Genomic DNA, 16,206 nt, shown 5'->3' on the forward strand with positions numbered 1-16,206 from the left:
TGGCTTCTTTAGGATCATATGCCCCATGTGTATCCCCATCTCTTGGGAAGGAAGTTCTCCTTAACTGGTATATGGCTTTTCTGTAAAACATTCTCCTTTAGTGTTCCCATTCGAGTTTTGTTTTTGTTTTTGTTTTTTGCGGTACGCGGGCCTCTCGCTGTTGTGGCCTCTCCCGTTGCGGAGCACAGGCTCCGGACGCGCAGGCCCAGCGGCCATGGCCCACGGGCCCAGCCGCTCCGCGGCATGTGGGATCCTCCCGGACCAGGGTATGAACCCGCATCCCCTGCATCGGCAGGTGGACTGTCAACCACTGCGCCACCAGGGAAGACACATTCGAGTTTTTAAATTGAAATATTTCTTCCATTTGAGGTACATTTTTCCTTCTTATCCTAATGTTTCTGAAAACAGCATGATTCTTTAGAAAGGATTAAATTCTGTATTTAATTGGGATAGCTTTTATCACTCCTTGTCCCAAAAAAGAAAGAAAAAGAGCTTTTATTAAATCAGTAGGGGTTCTTACAATTATTCAAGGAAATAGGTGTAATATGTATGAAGGAGAGTGATGTACACTGAACAAACCATTGTGCACCTGAGGCCTGAGTGGGAAAAGCTTTCCTCTTGGAGGTTTTGGTGGTTGGCTTGATAGCTAGTGACTTTACATTAGGGACCTGCTGGTCCCCTCATTTTTTTTGGAGGGGGGATGCTGCCCGGCGTGACATTTAGGATCTTAGTTCCCCAACCAGGGATGGAACCTGTGACCCCTGCAGTGGAAGCACTGAGTCCTAACCACTGGACCGCCAGAGAAGTCCCTGGTCCCCTCATTTTATCTCTGATATATGGTATTTTGTCTTGGCCCTGCTTTAGGTATAATTGCCAAAGGGGAGAGATAGGCATTGGTTTTTACTTATTCGATCATTATAATGCTAATTGGAATTGTAGCTCTCACATTTAGAGGATTTGTTGAGGTGAAAATGGTGAGTAATTGGGAATTCCCTGGCAGTCAAGCAGTTGGGACTCCTTGCTTTCACTGCTAGGGGCCCCGGGTTAGATTCCTGGTCAGGGAAATAGAATCCCACAAGCCACGTGGTGCGGCCAAAAAAAAAAAAAAAACAACAAAGTTGGGTAATTGCATAAATGCTTAGGCTTTACTTTTCCATTTCAATTTAAAACACCTCCTCTCTCTTCATTATGTAATTACACCATTATTTGACCCAAACAATTTATTTTCCTACATAGGTTAGAAAATTATCTGAGTTTAGCTTTCTAGTTTCAACACAGTTGAAATATAAGACTTTTTTTTTTTTCTGTTCCCAGGATGTTTTGACCCATGTTCGAACAATACCTTTTATCCTAGGCGCCAAAATATGGTACCTGTTATATGTTATAGAATTAGTTTCTGCCAGTGTTTCCTGTGAGATTTCACGCCGGCAGACGTCAGCCTCCAGAGCCACTAAGGAAGCAAAAACAATACCTCTCTGCTGATACTCCTTTACTTTTCAATATAGTTTGAGGTTCATTATTCAGTTTTTTCGGTTCATTTTTTTTTTTTGGTTGGTATAATTGTGTGTGGTTAGTCAAACTTTGAGGAGATTAACTCTTAGATAAGTCTTTGCTAGAGATCACTTCCCGTATGTTATCCTTAAGAATACTCGAAAGTGAAGATTTAGTTTTCCTTAGTTTAATAGGAGATAAGTGTTAACTATTAAGCCACAGGAAGTAAATTGTTATTTCTAATATTGAAGTAAATTGTTATTTCTAATATTATCACCAAGTAAATTTGGCTTCAACTCAGGCATATAAAAATAGTACTACGTTTTACAAATGCATATGCCTTGGTTCCATTTTTGCAGATTCTGATTCATTAAGTTTGGAAAGGGGGCCAGGTATCTGTACGTAAAAAAAAAAATAAAAGTCAAACCCAAAACACAAACTCAGAGATGCAGTGAATAGTTATGAGTGGAAGTGGCGAAACTGTGTGTGTGTGTGTCTGTGTACTTGTGTGTTTGTGCTTTACATACAAATACATATCTACTTGATTATGTTACTTTAAAGAGTATTTGTTATTGCTTCTTTGACCTTACGGTATGTTAGGAATATGTCCTACATGGCAGAATTGTATTTTAAAAGGAAGAATTATATGTATATATTTATAAACCTAAATATACCCATAATATATAAACATAATATATATGTAAATGTATATATGATTTACACATCCACTATATAAATAAAGTCCCCTACCATGGTAGCAGATAAATAGTTGTCGTCAGAGTTCCTATTTCTTTTCCCGCTTGGACATTCATAAGTTAATTCAGATCAGCAGCACAGAGTAACTTTGTATGGGTTCTCCAGTTCTAATGGCCAATCAGGTAGTTTTGCTTCACTAGCAAATATTATTTGGTGGCTACAGCTACCACTGCTGTCTTTGAAAGGTATAGAGATAATAGCTTAGTCTTAATTGTTTGTACTGCTGTCATTGTTTTATAAAACTAAAAATAACAATGTAGTCGGAATAAAAGAAAAATTTTGGAAAAGTACGTGCTCTGTGGTTGTCAGAATTTCCTCATCTTTCACCATGCTATTTTGGTAAACACACTCAGAAAACAGTTGTTGCTGTTATGGGGGTGGGACTTTGTCCCCCAGGGAGTAAACCACTAGCTATAAATAGAACACATTGACAATCCAACTGTGATTATTATTGTGGCTTATTAATTATATTCTATGTTTGTATCAGTTGACATGTTACTCGATTTAGGCTAATATTCAGTTAAAGTCATTTTTCTGCATTTTTGCCTGTACCTCTTCAATTCTAAAGATTATCGTAGACCAAAGAAGACATAAAGATGGCCAGAAAGCACATGAAAAGATGCTCAACATCACTAATTATCAGAGAAATGGAAATCAGAGCTACAATGAGGTATCACCTCACACCAGGCAGAATGGCCACCATCAAAAAGTCTACAAGCAATAAATGCTGGAGAGGGTGTGGAGAAAAGAGAACCCTCCTGCACTGTTGGAAATCCACTTCCAGAAATATAAAATGGTCAAGCACACAGTGAATCACATACATACAAGTATAACCTGTTCAGCTCAATTCAGAACTACTTGAAACTGTGTGTGTCAGATATCATCCATTTAAAGTTACTTTTCCCTTGAGAATATCAAGCTTTTATTTTATGTGACTTATAGGTTATAATGTTATTATGTAAACATTCAAGGAATGGAGTGATAAATTACTCCTATGAATAATAATAGTAGGTGCTAACATTGTTGAAGTGCATTCATTGTTGAATACTACATTTAGTAACACTGAAGACTTAAAGAGAAATCAGATATTTTATTTTATATCAGATTTTAATATTTTGTATATTTTAAAATATAAATATATCTTATAATAAAAATATTAAAATTTAAAACATTTTAAAATATAAAAATATATAAACACAATAGGGTAGTTTAGCTTTTTAAAAAAATGTCTTTACTTGGCAAAATAGAAAGTTTGCGCCCTATTTGGTTGCCAGTTTTAAGTGTGTGCATTTTAAATTTATTGCTCTGTGACATCTTAAGGTCTGGGAACTATTGATGGAAAACGTATATTGAAAATGGATAAATGAAATCATTGGTTCTTAATGGATACTTTGGCCCTTTGATTTTTCTTTTCAGATGGTCTGTTTGGTTTGGTGTACACATTGTACTGTGTTTATATCCTGTGTAGGGTCCCTGGCCTTACAGTTTTAGTCTCCAAGCTTTAGTTTCCTGTTCCCAACTGCCTGATCTTGAAGACAGGAGTGCAGATCCTTTTGCCTACCAAGATCCATGGTATCTCCCCATCCCTCTCCATTCCTGGCTTCCCTTTCCCTGCTTCATTGTATCTTTCTGGATGTGTTTCTAAGCAGGTAGAATTAATCATTGCCAGCCCATTTTCTGCTAAACACTGCTCCCGACTCTGTAACAAAGTATTGGCTTGACATCTGGTCTGGTTCATTATGAAATCACCCATAACTGAGTATTTGTTGATATTCTCATAGTATACAAGTTACTGTGTTAGATACTACGATAGTAAGACGAGTAAGATACATGCCTATTTTTTTAAGTAAACTATAATCTCCTGTGCATTAAGCCCACAAATAATCATGTATTCTTTTTAAAAAATTTTGGTAAAACACAAGTAACATAAAAGTTGCCATCGGGTTCTTCCCTGGTGGCGCAGTGGTTGAGAGTCCGCCTGCCGATGCAGGGGACACGGGTTCATGCCCCGGTCCGGGGAGATCCCACATGCCACAGAGCGGCTGGGCCCGTGAGCCATGGCCGCTGAGCCTGTGCGTCCGGAGCCTGTGCTCCTCAACGGGAGAGGCCACAACAGTGAAAGGTCCGCGTACCACAAAAAAAAAAAAAAAAAAAAAAAAAAAGTTGCCATCGTAACCATTTTGCCATCTTAACCATTTTTAAGTGTACAGTTCAGTGGTATTAAATACATTCACATTGCTGTGCAGCCATCACCAACATCCAGCCCCATAAGTCTTTTTGTCTTGTAAAATTGAAACTCTATACTCATTAAACAATAACTCCCCATTTTCCCCCTCTCCCCAGGCCCTGGAAACCACCATTTTACTTTCTGTCTCTATGAATTTGACTACTCCAAGTACTTTCGTATAAGTGGAATCAAGTCTTTTTGTGACTTGGTTATTTCACTTAGCATAAAGTCCTCCAAGTTCATTCATTTTGTAGTGTATTGCAGAATGTTCTTCCTTTTAAAGGCTGAATAATATTCCATTGATTTTGCTTATCCATTCGTCCATCGACGGACACTTGGGTTGATTCCATATTTTATTGATTGTAAATAACACTGCTGTTGCCATGAATATGATTGTACAAATATTTCTTCAAGACCCTGCTTTCAATTCTTTTGTGTATATATCTAGAAGTGGAACTGCTGGATCATATATGGTAATTCTACTTTTAATTTTCTGAGGAAACACCATACTGTTTTCCACAGTGGGTACCATTTTACATTCCCACCAGCAGTGCACAAGGATTCTGGTTTCTCCACATTTTCTCCAACACTTGTTTTTTTGTTTTTTTGGTAATAGCAATCCTAATTGGTGTGAGGTGGTATCTCATTGGAGTTTTGACTCTTATTTCCCTACTGATTCAGTGATGTTGAGTATCTTTTCATGTGCTTATTGGGCATTCATAAATCTTCTTTGGAGAAATGTCTACTCAAGTCCTTTGCCCATTTTTGAATTGAGTTGTTTGGGTTTTTGATATTGTTGTTGAGTTTTTGGAGTTCTCTATATATTCTGGGTATTATCCTTTATCAGGTGTATAGTTGGCAAATATTATCTCCAGTTCTGTGGGTTGCCTTTTTACTCTGTTGATAATGATGCAAAAAATTAAAAACTTTTCCTGAAGTCCTTTGTCTGTTTTCTTAAGTTGTCTGTGCCTTTGATGTCATGTCCAAGAAATCATTGCCAAGTCCAGTGTTGTGAAGCTTTTGTCCTTTGTTCTTTTCTAAGAGGTTTATTATTTTAGGTCTTACATGTAGGTCCTTGATCCATTTTGAGTTAAGTTTTGTATACAGCATTAGGTAAAGGTCCAACTTTATTCTTTTGCATATGGCTATCTAGTTTTCCCAGCATCATTTGTTGAAAAGACTGTCCTCATCTCATTGATTTTTATACTCTTGTCAAAAATCATCTGACCATATACAATATATTTTGGGGCTCTCTGTTTTATTCCACTAGTTTATATTTCTGTGTTATGTCAATACTGCACTGTTTTAATGTAGCTTTATAGAAAGTTTTCGAAATCAGGAACTGTGAGTCCTCCAGTTTTTTTTTTTTTCAAGATTGTTTTGGCTGTTTGGGGTACCTTAAGATTTCATATGAATTCTGGGATAGATTTTCTATTGCTGCAGAAAATGTCATTGGAATTTTGAAAGGGATTGCACTGAATCTTTAGATCACTATGGGTAATACTGACATTTTAATGATATTAAGTCTTTTAATCTATGAATATGGGGTGTATTCCCCTTTATTTATGTCTTCTTCAATTTCTTTCAGCAATGTTTTGTAGTTTTCATTGCATAAGTGTCACAATACTTTGGTTAAGTTAATTCGTAGGTATTTTATTCTTTTTGATGCTATTGTAAATAGCACCATCGGCAAACAGATTCTACTTGGATGCCCCTTCTTTCTTTTACTTGCCTAATTGATCAAGCTAGAACTTCCAGTATTATGTTGAAGTGGTGAAAGTAGGCATCCTTGCCTTGTTCCTCATCTTAGAGGAAAAACTTTCAGTTGTTTATCACTGCAAATGAGGTTCTTTGTGGGTTTTTCACATATAGCTTTTATTATGTTGAGGGAGTTCCTATTTCTAGTTTGTTGATTGTTTTTATAATGAAAAGATGTTGAATTTTGTCAAATGCTTTTTTTCTACATCAATTCATATGATCATGTTTTCTTTTTTTCTCCTTCATTCTGTTGATATGGCATTTACATTGATCGATTCACACTGTTGAACCATCCTTGCATTCCAGGAATAAATCCCACTTGGTCATGGTGTGTAATTCTTTTAATGTGCTGCTGAATTCTGTTTGGTAGCATCTTTTTTGTTGAGGATTTTTGCATTGATATTCATAAGGGATATTGGTCTGTGGTTTTGTTTTCTTTCAGTGTCTTTGTATGGCTTGAGTATCAAGGTAATCTTGCCCTCAGAGAATGAGTTCGAAAATGTTCCCTTCTGTTCAGTTTTTGGAAAAGTTTGAGAGGAATTGGTATTAGTTCTTCTCTAAATGTTTGATAGAATTCACCAGTGAAGTAATCAGGTTCAGAGCTTTTATTTATTGGGAGATTTTTGATTACTGATTCAAGCTCTGTACTAGTTACAGATATATTCAGATTTTCTATTTCTTCATGGTTTAGTCTGGGTAGTTTTTTTGTTTCCAGGAATTTGTTCTTATCAACTAGGTAATACAATTTGTTGGTGTACAATTGTTCATGTCACTCCCTTATAATCCTTTTTATTTCTTTAGAATGAGTAGTAATATCCCACTTTCATTTCTGATTATACTAGAGTCTCCCTGTTTTTTTTTTTGGTTTTTTTTTTGTTTTGTGCGGTACGCGGGCCTCTCACTGTTGTGGCCTCTCCCGATGAGGAGCACAGGCTCCGGACGCGCAGGCTCTGCGGCCATGGCTCACAGGCCCAGCCGCTCCGTGGCATGTGGGATCTTCCCAGACCGGGGCACGAACCCATGTCCCCTACATCGGCAGGCAGACTCTCAACCACTGCACCACCAGGGAAGCCCTAGAGTCTCCTCTTTTTGTTCTTAGTCCATATAGCTAAAGGTTTGTCAATTTTATTGATCTTTCTGAAGAATCAACTTTCAGTTTTGTTGATTTTCTCTTTTGTTTTTCTATTCTCTATTTTGTTTACCTTTTCTAAAATCTTTATTTCCTTCATTCTGCCAGCTTTGATTTTAGTTTATTCTTCTTTTTCTGTATACTTACATTGTAATGTTGGGTATTGATATGAGATCTTTCTTTTTTAAGTGTCTATAGCTAGCTTTGAAATTTCCCCATAGAACTCCTTTATCTGCCTCCCATAAGTTTTGGTGTGTGGTGTTTGTTTTTGTTCATCTCTAAGTATTTTCTAATTTCTTTTGTGATTTCTTTTCTGATTCATAGGTTATTTAAAAGTGTGTTGCTTAATTTCCACAATTTTGTGAATTTTCCCTCTTTTTTTGTTACTTATTTCTGACTTCATTCTCTTGTGGTCAGAGAAGAAACTTTGTATGATATCTATCTTTTAAAATATTTGGGGGACTTCCCTGGTAGTCCAGTGGTTAAGACTTTGCTTTCCAATACAGGGGGTGTGGGTTCGATCCCTGGTCAGGGAGCTAAGATCCCACATGCCTTTCGGCCAAAAAACCAAAAAACATAACACAGAAGCAATATTGTAACATACTGAATAAAGACTTTAAAAAAATGGTCCACATCAAAAAAAAATCTTAAAAAAAATAAAGTATTTGGAGTCTTAATTTGTGGTTATATGGTCTGTTCTGGAAAATGTCCTATGTTTATTTCGTTGTTGTTGGGCAATTTACCATTCAAATCTTCCCTTGGAAGTTGCTAGCCTTCAGCTGACTCCAGAGTTCCAAAATAGTTACACTAGACAGATTCTGCCAGTGCAGTTGTTGTCTAGGTGGGGAGACAGATTCCTGGAGCTTCCCACTGTGCCATCTTCCCATAATCCTTCCCAACAATCACGTATTCTTACCTAGAGTAAGATATTGTATCTTAAGAGAAGTAGAGTACAATCAGAGATCAAAGAATTTCAGATAAGATTGATTGCATCTTTCACTTGGCCATCTAGCAACTTTGGGCTAGTTTTTAAATCCCTTTCGGCCTCACTTTCCTGTATGAAAATTAAGGATAATGATACTTACATCAAGATTGTTGTGAGGATAAATGAAACAATATAAGTGTATGGCTGAGTGTCTGGCGAGCATTCAGCAACCATCTTTTACTCTTATTAGCACCTCCCATACCCCAAATGATTTTAAAGCTTGTGATGATTTTTTTTTTTTTTTTGCGGTTCGCGGGCCTCTCACTGTTGTGGCCTCTCCCGTTGTGGAGCACAGGCTCCGGACGCGCAGGCTCAGCGGCCATGGCTCACGGGCCCAGCTGCTCCGCGGCATGTGGGATCTTCCCGGACCGAGGCACGAACCCGTGTCCCCTGCATCGGCAGGCAGACTCTCAACCACTGCGCCACCAGGGAAGCCCTTGTGATGAGTTTTATAGAGATTGATGGGTAATGATGATAAGGATATCTCTTTCAGGTAAAGGGAATGAGAAATAAGGGTACAGAGTTTAAATATGATGGCACAAGTTTTTGAAACAAAGGATATAGCACAGCAGCTAATGGGGGTAGGATAAGGAAAAAATATAGCTGCAATTGTTTTTGAATTTTGTACAGATAGAAGGGTTAGCAGCTGGGTTCCCAGACCTACCTCTGACCCCCCCTCTCTCCCCCTCCCCCCCAGATGAAAAGGAACTCCACAAAGGGCACAATTACAGTTAAAGACAGAGGTGGTAATTATTAGAATGAATTTTTGGAGTAGGAGATTGGGATTGGAGATCGAGGCAGTAACTCAGGTGGAGAGATTTGTTACATTGGAGGAGTCCTGGCCACAGGAAGCTTAAAGAATTTAGGATATATTCTGCTAGTTTTTCAGGTGTTATTTTTCCTTTGCTTGTTCAGGATTTTGATCTTGGCAAATAGGAATTATCATTTGAAGATCCAATCAGATTTTGCTAAGAGTATCTCTTGTATTTATTTAAAAGATCAGAAAGTGTGTAATTTTCCTGGAAATACTTTAAAATACTTTAAAAACCATGAGGGCTCACAATAGGCGATATTTAACAGTCACGTCTGGCACAGCCTACAGTGTGTGAACCTTCTATTTCTTGAGTTTTTGTTTTTTCTTTGCTTCAGGAGGCTTCCATATGGAAGGCCACAATATGATTTTTCCAAGGTTTTGCTCTATGAAGGGCTTATTTTGTAAAGTTTGAAGCTTTGAGAAAGATAATGCTCTGTCAACTGATTAAAAATAAATAAGGATTAAATTATGTGAGTGGCACAGAATGTTAGTTTGAAGTGTTAATGTTATTGTTAAAACAATAGTTTCTGCATATTTCAAATTATCTTTGACCCTAAGCAGAGAGAAGCAGAATCCTGAGTCACATAAGCTTTTTTTTGCCTTAAAAAAAGTGATATTAGTGTGGGTGAAACTTTAAAAGTATAACTCTGATTTTTAAATTATTCCCAAACTTGTGATATCTAAAGATGCTCTTTAGAAGAAAAAGCCTAATGTATTAAAACTTTTAATTTTTCTTTGCTTTATGTGGTTTTGGTATCAAATTGGCATGTTGTTGTGCATTTGAACCCTTTGAAATAGTTTAATTTTTAATTTTAATTGTGAAAGTTTATTGTTATTTCACATATTTAGTTTCTGTAATTTAAAAATATTCCACCACGGATGCTTTTTAAGACTTGAGTTATACTGCTATATTAAATGCCCAGTCTGTCTCTGCTTCTGAGGTTTTTAGTTATTTCTTGGCCTGTGGCCGTATAACAACCTGTACAAAGATGAGTAGGTAGGGTGTGCTACCTTTATCCTTCTATCACAACAGGCTATGTCTGTTCAGGATTTTGCCTCTTCCTTGCAGTTCAACAGCCATCTCTTTTTGGTTTTGGCTTTCAACAGTCAACCCTCAAAGATCTTTTGTTTTGTGACGGTTAAAGAAACTGGCTCAGTGTTCTTACTCTTAGACAATTATTTAATTGTTTACAGATAACTGAAACTACTAAAGGTTTCTATGATGAATCCTTTTATTTTGTTGGAGGCTTGTCATGTCGAAATGATTGGTCATCATAATTCCTGGTGTTTGAGAAGATTGTTTTTAAGCCAAATAGCATCAAAAAGCTCTTTCTTTCTTTTCTGATTTTGTATTGGATATTTTTCCTGTGTATTATAACAAATATCTCTCCTTTTTAAATTGAAGACATAGCAGATTTAATGCTTGATTAGTGCTGTTATAACATGCTTATAGAAATGCTCTCTATAGAAATTTTCACTTTATTGAAATAATATGAAGTATTACTTTGGTAATTGCAGATAAGGATGAACCCATCTTATACAATAAAGAGTTTAGAACTTCAAAAGTATATCACATCAACAACTCTAATTAACCCCAAGGGAGCAATTTAGTGAAGAATATTTTGAATTCTTAATGTACTATTTATACTTACTGGCTTATTTTGATTATTATAAATGTTTCCAAATATCAGCTTGTTTTATTTAAATGTTTTAGTACATTTTCATGAGTGATTTTCCATGGGGGGGGGAATACATTTCCACCTTTATTAAGTGAGCCAGTAGGAAAACATGATTTCGTTTCCATAGTTGATTTAAGTCAACCTATCAGCAACACATCTGTTCCATAAAGTTAGGTACCCCTGGAACATGATAGTGCATAATTAATTCCTTACAGAATTGTTTAGAACAGTTGCATTAAAGTTACTGATCACTTACTAGGTGCCGGCAGTATTCTAAGTGTTTTATGTGTGTTAATTGATTTATGTTATAAATATTTAAAATACATGTTTCCCTTCTGTTTTCCTTCCCCTTCTCTAGGCTAGTGTCCCTTAAGAAAGTTATTTTTAAGAAATAGCCCAAGTTAGAAATAGTATTAGCTTTTATCGAGATTGTCCACTTAATTTATGGAGCTCTCCATTGGAAATAAGTAGTATCGAGGGTAGAGAGAGCAGATTCCTCAGAACGGTGCCGATTCAACTTGAGTGAATGGCAGTCATGAGGGGGGATCCCAGGTGAATGAATAAGGGGTCTTTTGCATTGAGCCCATCATGAAGCCACCGAGGAGAAGGACAGAGAGAGGAATCAGCTTGGAGGACCTGAGCAGTAGAATTTAAGAACCATGGCAAGACAAACAAGGTGACATATTTTGCCACAGAGCAGCAGTTGGATGAAAAACAGAACTTATAAACAACAACGGTGAAATAACTAGTTTGGGCCAGTGGATGGACAAGAAGCCTAGCCTTAGATTTCCAAAGAATAAAGGAGAGAAACAGGTTTTAAACAAACAGTTCCATACACAGGATGATGAATACCAGCCATATCTTTGAATATATGTGTTGTATTACTTTATATCTCATGTCAGATGATTGCCTGTCTTACTATTATTTCTTATCTGCATTTGTCTATAGCTAGGATATTTGATACATGTTTATTCTGGGGAGGCAGCTTGGTATGGAAACAGGAGGGAATTTGAAATTTGGCAGGCTTATATTTGAATTTTAGCTGTTACATGTCTCAGACAAGCTACTTATCTGATTTTCCCCCCACGATTTTACTGATATAATTGCCATATAACATTGTGTAAGTTTAAGATGCACAACACAATTATTTGATATATGTATATATTGTGAAATGTTTACAACAGTTTTAGTTAACATCCCTCGTTTTACATAATTACAGATTTTTTCTTGTAATGAGAACTTTTAAGTTCTGTTTTCTTAACGCTGTTGAGATATATGATACAGAATTGATAACTACAGTCACCATGCTGTACATTACACCCCCAGAATTTATTTATTTTATAACTAGAAGTTTATAACTTTAGACCACCTTCACCCTTTTCCCCCACCTCCCACAAATCTCACCCTCTGGTGATCAACAATATTTTCTTAGTTTCTATGAAGTTGGGTTTTTTCAGATTTTGTATGTTTATTTTAGATTCCACATATAAGTGAGATCATACAGTATTTTTCTTTCTCTGACTCACTTATTTCAGTTAGCATAATGCCCTCAAGATCCATCCATGTTGTTGCTAATGGCAGGTTTTCCTTATTTTTAATAGCTGAATAACATCCCATTGTTTAAACGTATCACATTTTCTTCATCCGTTCATTTGTTGAAGAACAGTTGGGTTGTTTCCATGTTTGGCTATTGTAGATAATGCTGCAATGAAAATGAGTTTGCAGAAACCTCTTTGAGGTAGTGATTTCATCTCCTTTGGAGATAAACCCAGAAATGGAATTGCTGGATCATATAGTAGTTCTATTTTTAATTTTTTGAGGAACCTCTATACTGTTTTTCATGGTGGCAGTACCAATTTACATTCCCACCAATAGTGCACAAGGGTTCCTATTTGTCTACATCCTTGCCAGGTGTTGTTAACTCTTATCTTTTTGATAATAGCCTTTCTGTCAAGTGTGAGGTGATACTGTGGTATTGATTTGCATTTTCTTGATGATTAGTGATGTTGAGTATCTTTTCTTGTACCTGTTGGCCATTTGAATATTTTCTTTGGAGAAATGTCCATCCATATTATTTGGATGTCTTAAAATTGGATTATTATTATTTATTATTGAGGTGCATGAGTTTTTAAAAATATATTTTGTATATTAACCCCTTACCAGATATTATGAATCCCTTATTGTAGAGTAGTAATCATATATTATTATGAATTTATTATGAATCAGATATATGGTTTGAAAATATTTTCTCCCATTCTGTTGGTTGCCTTTTCATTTTGTTGATTGTTTCCTTTGCTGTGCAGAAGCTTTTTAGTTTGATGCAGTCCAACTTGCTTGTTTTTGCTTCTGTTACTTGTGCTTTAGGTGTCATATCCAAAAAAATAATTGCCAAGAACAATGTCAAGGAGCTATTTCCCTGTGTTTTCTTCTAGGAGTTTTATGGTTTCTGGACTTACATTTGTCTTTAATCCATTTTGAATTAATTCTTGTCAATTGTATAAGTTAGTGATAGTTTCATTCTTTTGCATGTGAATATCCAATTTTCCCAGCACTATTTGTTGAATAGACTATCTTTTCTCCATTGAGTATTCTTGGCTCCTTTGTCAAATGTTAGTTGACTGTATATGTGTGAGTTTATTCCTGGGCTCTCAATTCTTTTATGTTGGTCTATTTGCCTGTTTTTACACCAGCACCTACTGTTTCGATTACTATAGCTCTGTAATATAGTTTGAAATCAGGAACTGTGATGCCTCCAGCTTTGGTGATTTTTTTTTTTTTCTTTCATCAATGTCTTAAACTTCTCATTGTACAGCTCTTTCACCTTCTTGGTTACATTAATTCCTGGGTATTTTATTGTTTTTGCTGTTGTAAATGGGATCATGATTTAGTCTTGGTGGGTTGTACATTTCTAGCTTATTTATTTACTCTAGCTTGTTCAGTTAGTTGGTGTGTAGTTGTTCATAGTATACAGTATCTTATGCTCCTTTGTTTTTCTGTGGAATGAGCTGTATTATCTGACTTTTTGTTAGCAGATTCTTCATCTGTAAGATGGAGATAGTAACATCAACTCTAGAAGAGTTAAATGAGATAATGTATGTGAAACATCTAGCAAAATGCCTGGTGCTCAATCAGGGCTAAACAAAAGTGAGTTACTCTCCCAAGGAGAAGCCAAAAAAAAAAAAACCAGTTTTCTTTTTGCCCTTGTTATGGAACAGATGGAAATTGAAAAGAGAAGACATATAACAATTGGGAGACTGGAACCTCTATTCATAAGAGAGAGGCCACAATTTGTGTGTGTGTGTGTGTGTGTGTGTGTGTGTGTGTAAATGGCTTAGGAAGAAAGGAATGTTAGCTGTTTAAGAACATGTGGTCAGTTAAAAATCAAAATGTGTGTGTTGTTTCACTTAAGAGCTCCATGCAAAAATAATTAGAAATTAAGCATTACATTGTTGCCTCCTGAGTTCAATGATTTATATGTATTTTAAAGTCATATATTAACAGAATTACACATTGGCCAGTTATAATTATTAAAAGTTGTTTTCCTCTGTTTGAAATTTTAAAGGATTTGTATAATGATGGTCTTTTAAAACCTTGCTATTTATTATAGCAGTTGAATCATTGAAGAAATGTTATTCTTTGTTTTGTTCAATGTTGTTGAGCCTTATCTTTCTGGCATAAGAATATCTTATTATATGTAATTGTTTTTCTTTAATTTTATAATAAGAAAATTTATTTAAACTATATTTTTAAATTATAAGAGTAGAACAAACATTTTAGGTTTTTTTTTAAATTAATTTGTTTATTTCTGGCTGCATTGGGTCTTCATTGCTGCACGTGGGCTTTCTCTAGTTGCAGCGAGCAGGAGCTACTCTTTGTTGTGGTACGCGGGCTTCTCATTGCGGTGGCTTCTCTTGTTGTGGAGCACAGGCTCTAGGCATGTGGGCTTCAGTAGTTGTGGCACACGGGCTCAGTAGTTTTGGCTCGTGGGCTCTAGAGCTCAGGCTCAGTAGTTCTGGTGCATGGGCTTAGTTGCTCTGCAGCATGTGGGATATTCCCAGACCAGGGCTCAAACCTGTGTCCCCTGCATTGGCAGGCGGATTCTTAACCACTGCGCCACCAGGGAAGTCCAACATTTTAGTTTTTAAAAAACAATTCTGTATCATGTCTGAAGTATTTTGGGAATTAATCCTATTTTTTGATTTTTTTAAATTAATGTTGTCATTATTCTTCTTTACTTTGACTAATATAATCCCAAAGAGCATTCACTGGACATGTTTTAATATTTTTTTCTGATTTCAAGGAGTTAAAAATATTATCTGAAGATTTCTTAGGGTGTACTTTCTTACGAGAATTCTGTACTGCCTATTTATTCTTTTTAAACATTTTATTTATTTATTTGGCTGCATTGGGTCTTTGTTGCTGTGCGCAGGCTTTCTCTAGTTGCAGCGAGCAGGGGCTACTCTTCATTGCAGAGCACAGGCTCTAGGTGCATGGGCTTCAGTAGTTGCAGAACGTGGGCTCAGTAGTTGCAGTGTGCGGGCTCTAGGGTGTGCGGTCTTCAGTAGTTATGGCGTGCGTGCTCAGTAGTTGTGGCTCGCGGGCTCCAGAGCGCAGGCTCAGTAGTTCTGGCACATGGACTTAGTTTCTCCGTGGCATGTGGGATTTTTCCGGACCAGGGATCAAACCCATGTCCCCTGCATTGGCTGGTGGATTCTTAACCAATGTGCCACCAGGGAAGTCCCTGCCTGTTTATTCTTAAATCATTAGTTAAAAGTTAAATGAAAAGCTTTTTCATTTATGAATAATATGGTATATATAAGTGATACTAAAATTTTAGTTTTATGATAGCCAAATAAATGTCATTGGTTTTAAAAAATGTGAATCTTTAATTTGTTTTGATTAACCATTGTAAGCATTTATCATTTTTGTTTCCACATTAATGTGTGCATTTGAAGATAATATGGGATTTGTACAATCTTTCTTGAATAGTTGAAACTTAACAGAATTGCAAATTGCAGATTTTTGTGCCTGGTGGAAATAAAATAAATATGAAGCATGGTAGATATTCATTTTTTATATCTCTTACATAACCTGGCAAATGATACTAAAACAGCACTTTGGTGTATGTTTTGGATATTTTTTCCCGTGTTAAGTGTGCACTGTCTTTAAAAATTTAACTTTATTTATTGCTGTCGTTTGAACAGGTGTCTCAATGCTTGTACCTACTGCAAAACTAAACACGCCAGAGGAAATTTGGCCAGTTATCCAGTTGATGAGTTAGTAGATAGAGCCAAACAGTCTTTTCAAGGTAAGAGTTTCTAGAATTCTGTGTGATTATAGTCTTTTCAGTAAATTATAATAGTCTTC

At 36.2% G+C, this 16,206-nt stretch overlaps 1 protein-coding gene across 4 annotated transcripts in view; it reads left to right on the forward strand.

Moving 5' to 3' along the window:
* The window catches only part of CDKAL1 (CDK5 regulatory subunit associated protein 1 like 1), a 654,211-nt gene that overhangs the window by 270,149 nt on the left and 367,856 nt on the right, over positions 1-16,206 (forward strand). For all 4 annotated transcript variants that reach the window (XM_060023566.1, XM_060023563.1, XM_060023565.1 and 1 more), the window contains one exon: positions 16,044-16,147. In XM_060023566.1, coding sequence (XP_059879549.1) covers positions 16,044-16,147 — 104 coding nt within the window. The remainder of the gene's footprint in view (positions 1-16,043; positions 16,148-16,206) is intronic.

This window comes from Delphinus delphis, chromosome 10 (genome assembly GCF_949987515.2).
Source record: "Delphinus delphis chromosome 10, mDelDel1.2, whole genome shotgun sequence".
Lineage (NCBI taxonomy): Eukaryota > Metazoa > Chordata > Mammalia > Artiodactyla > Delphinidae > Delphinus > Delphinus delphis.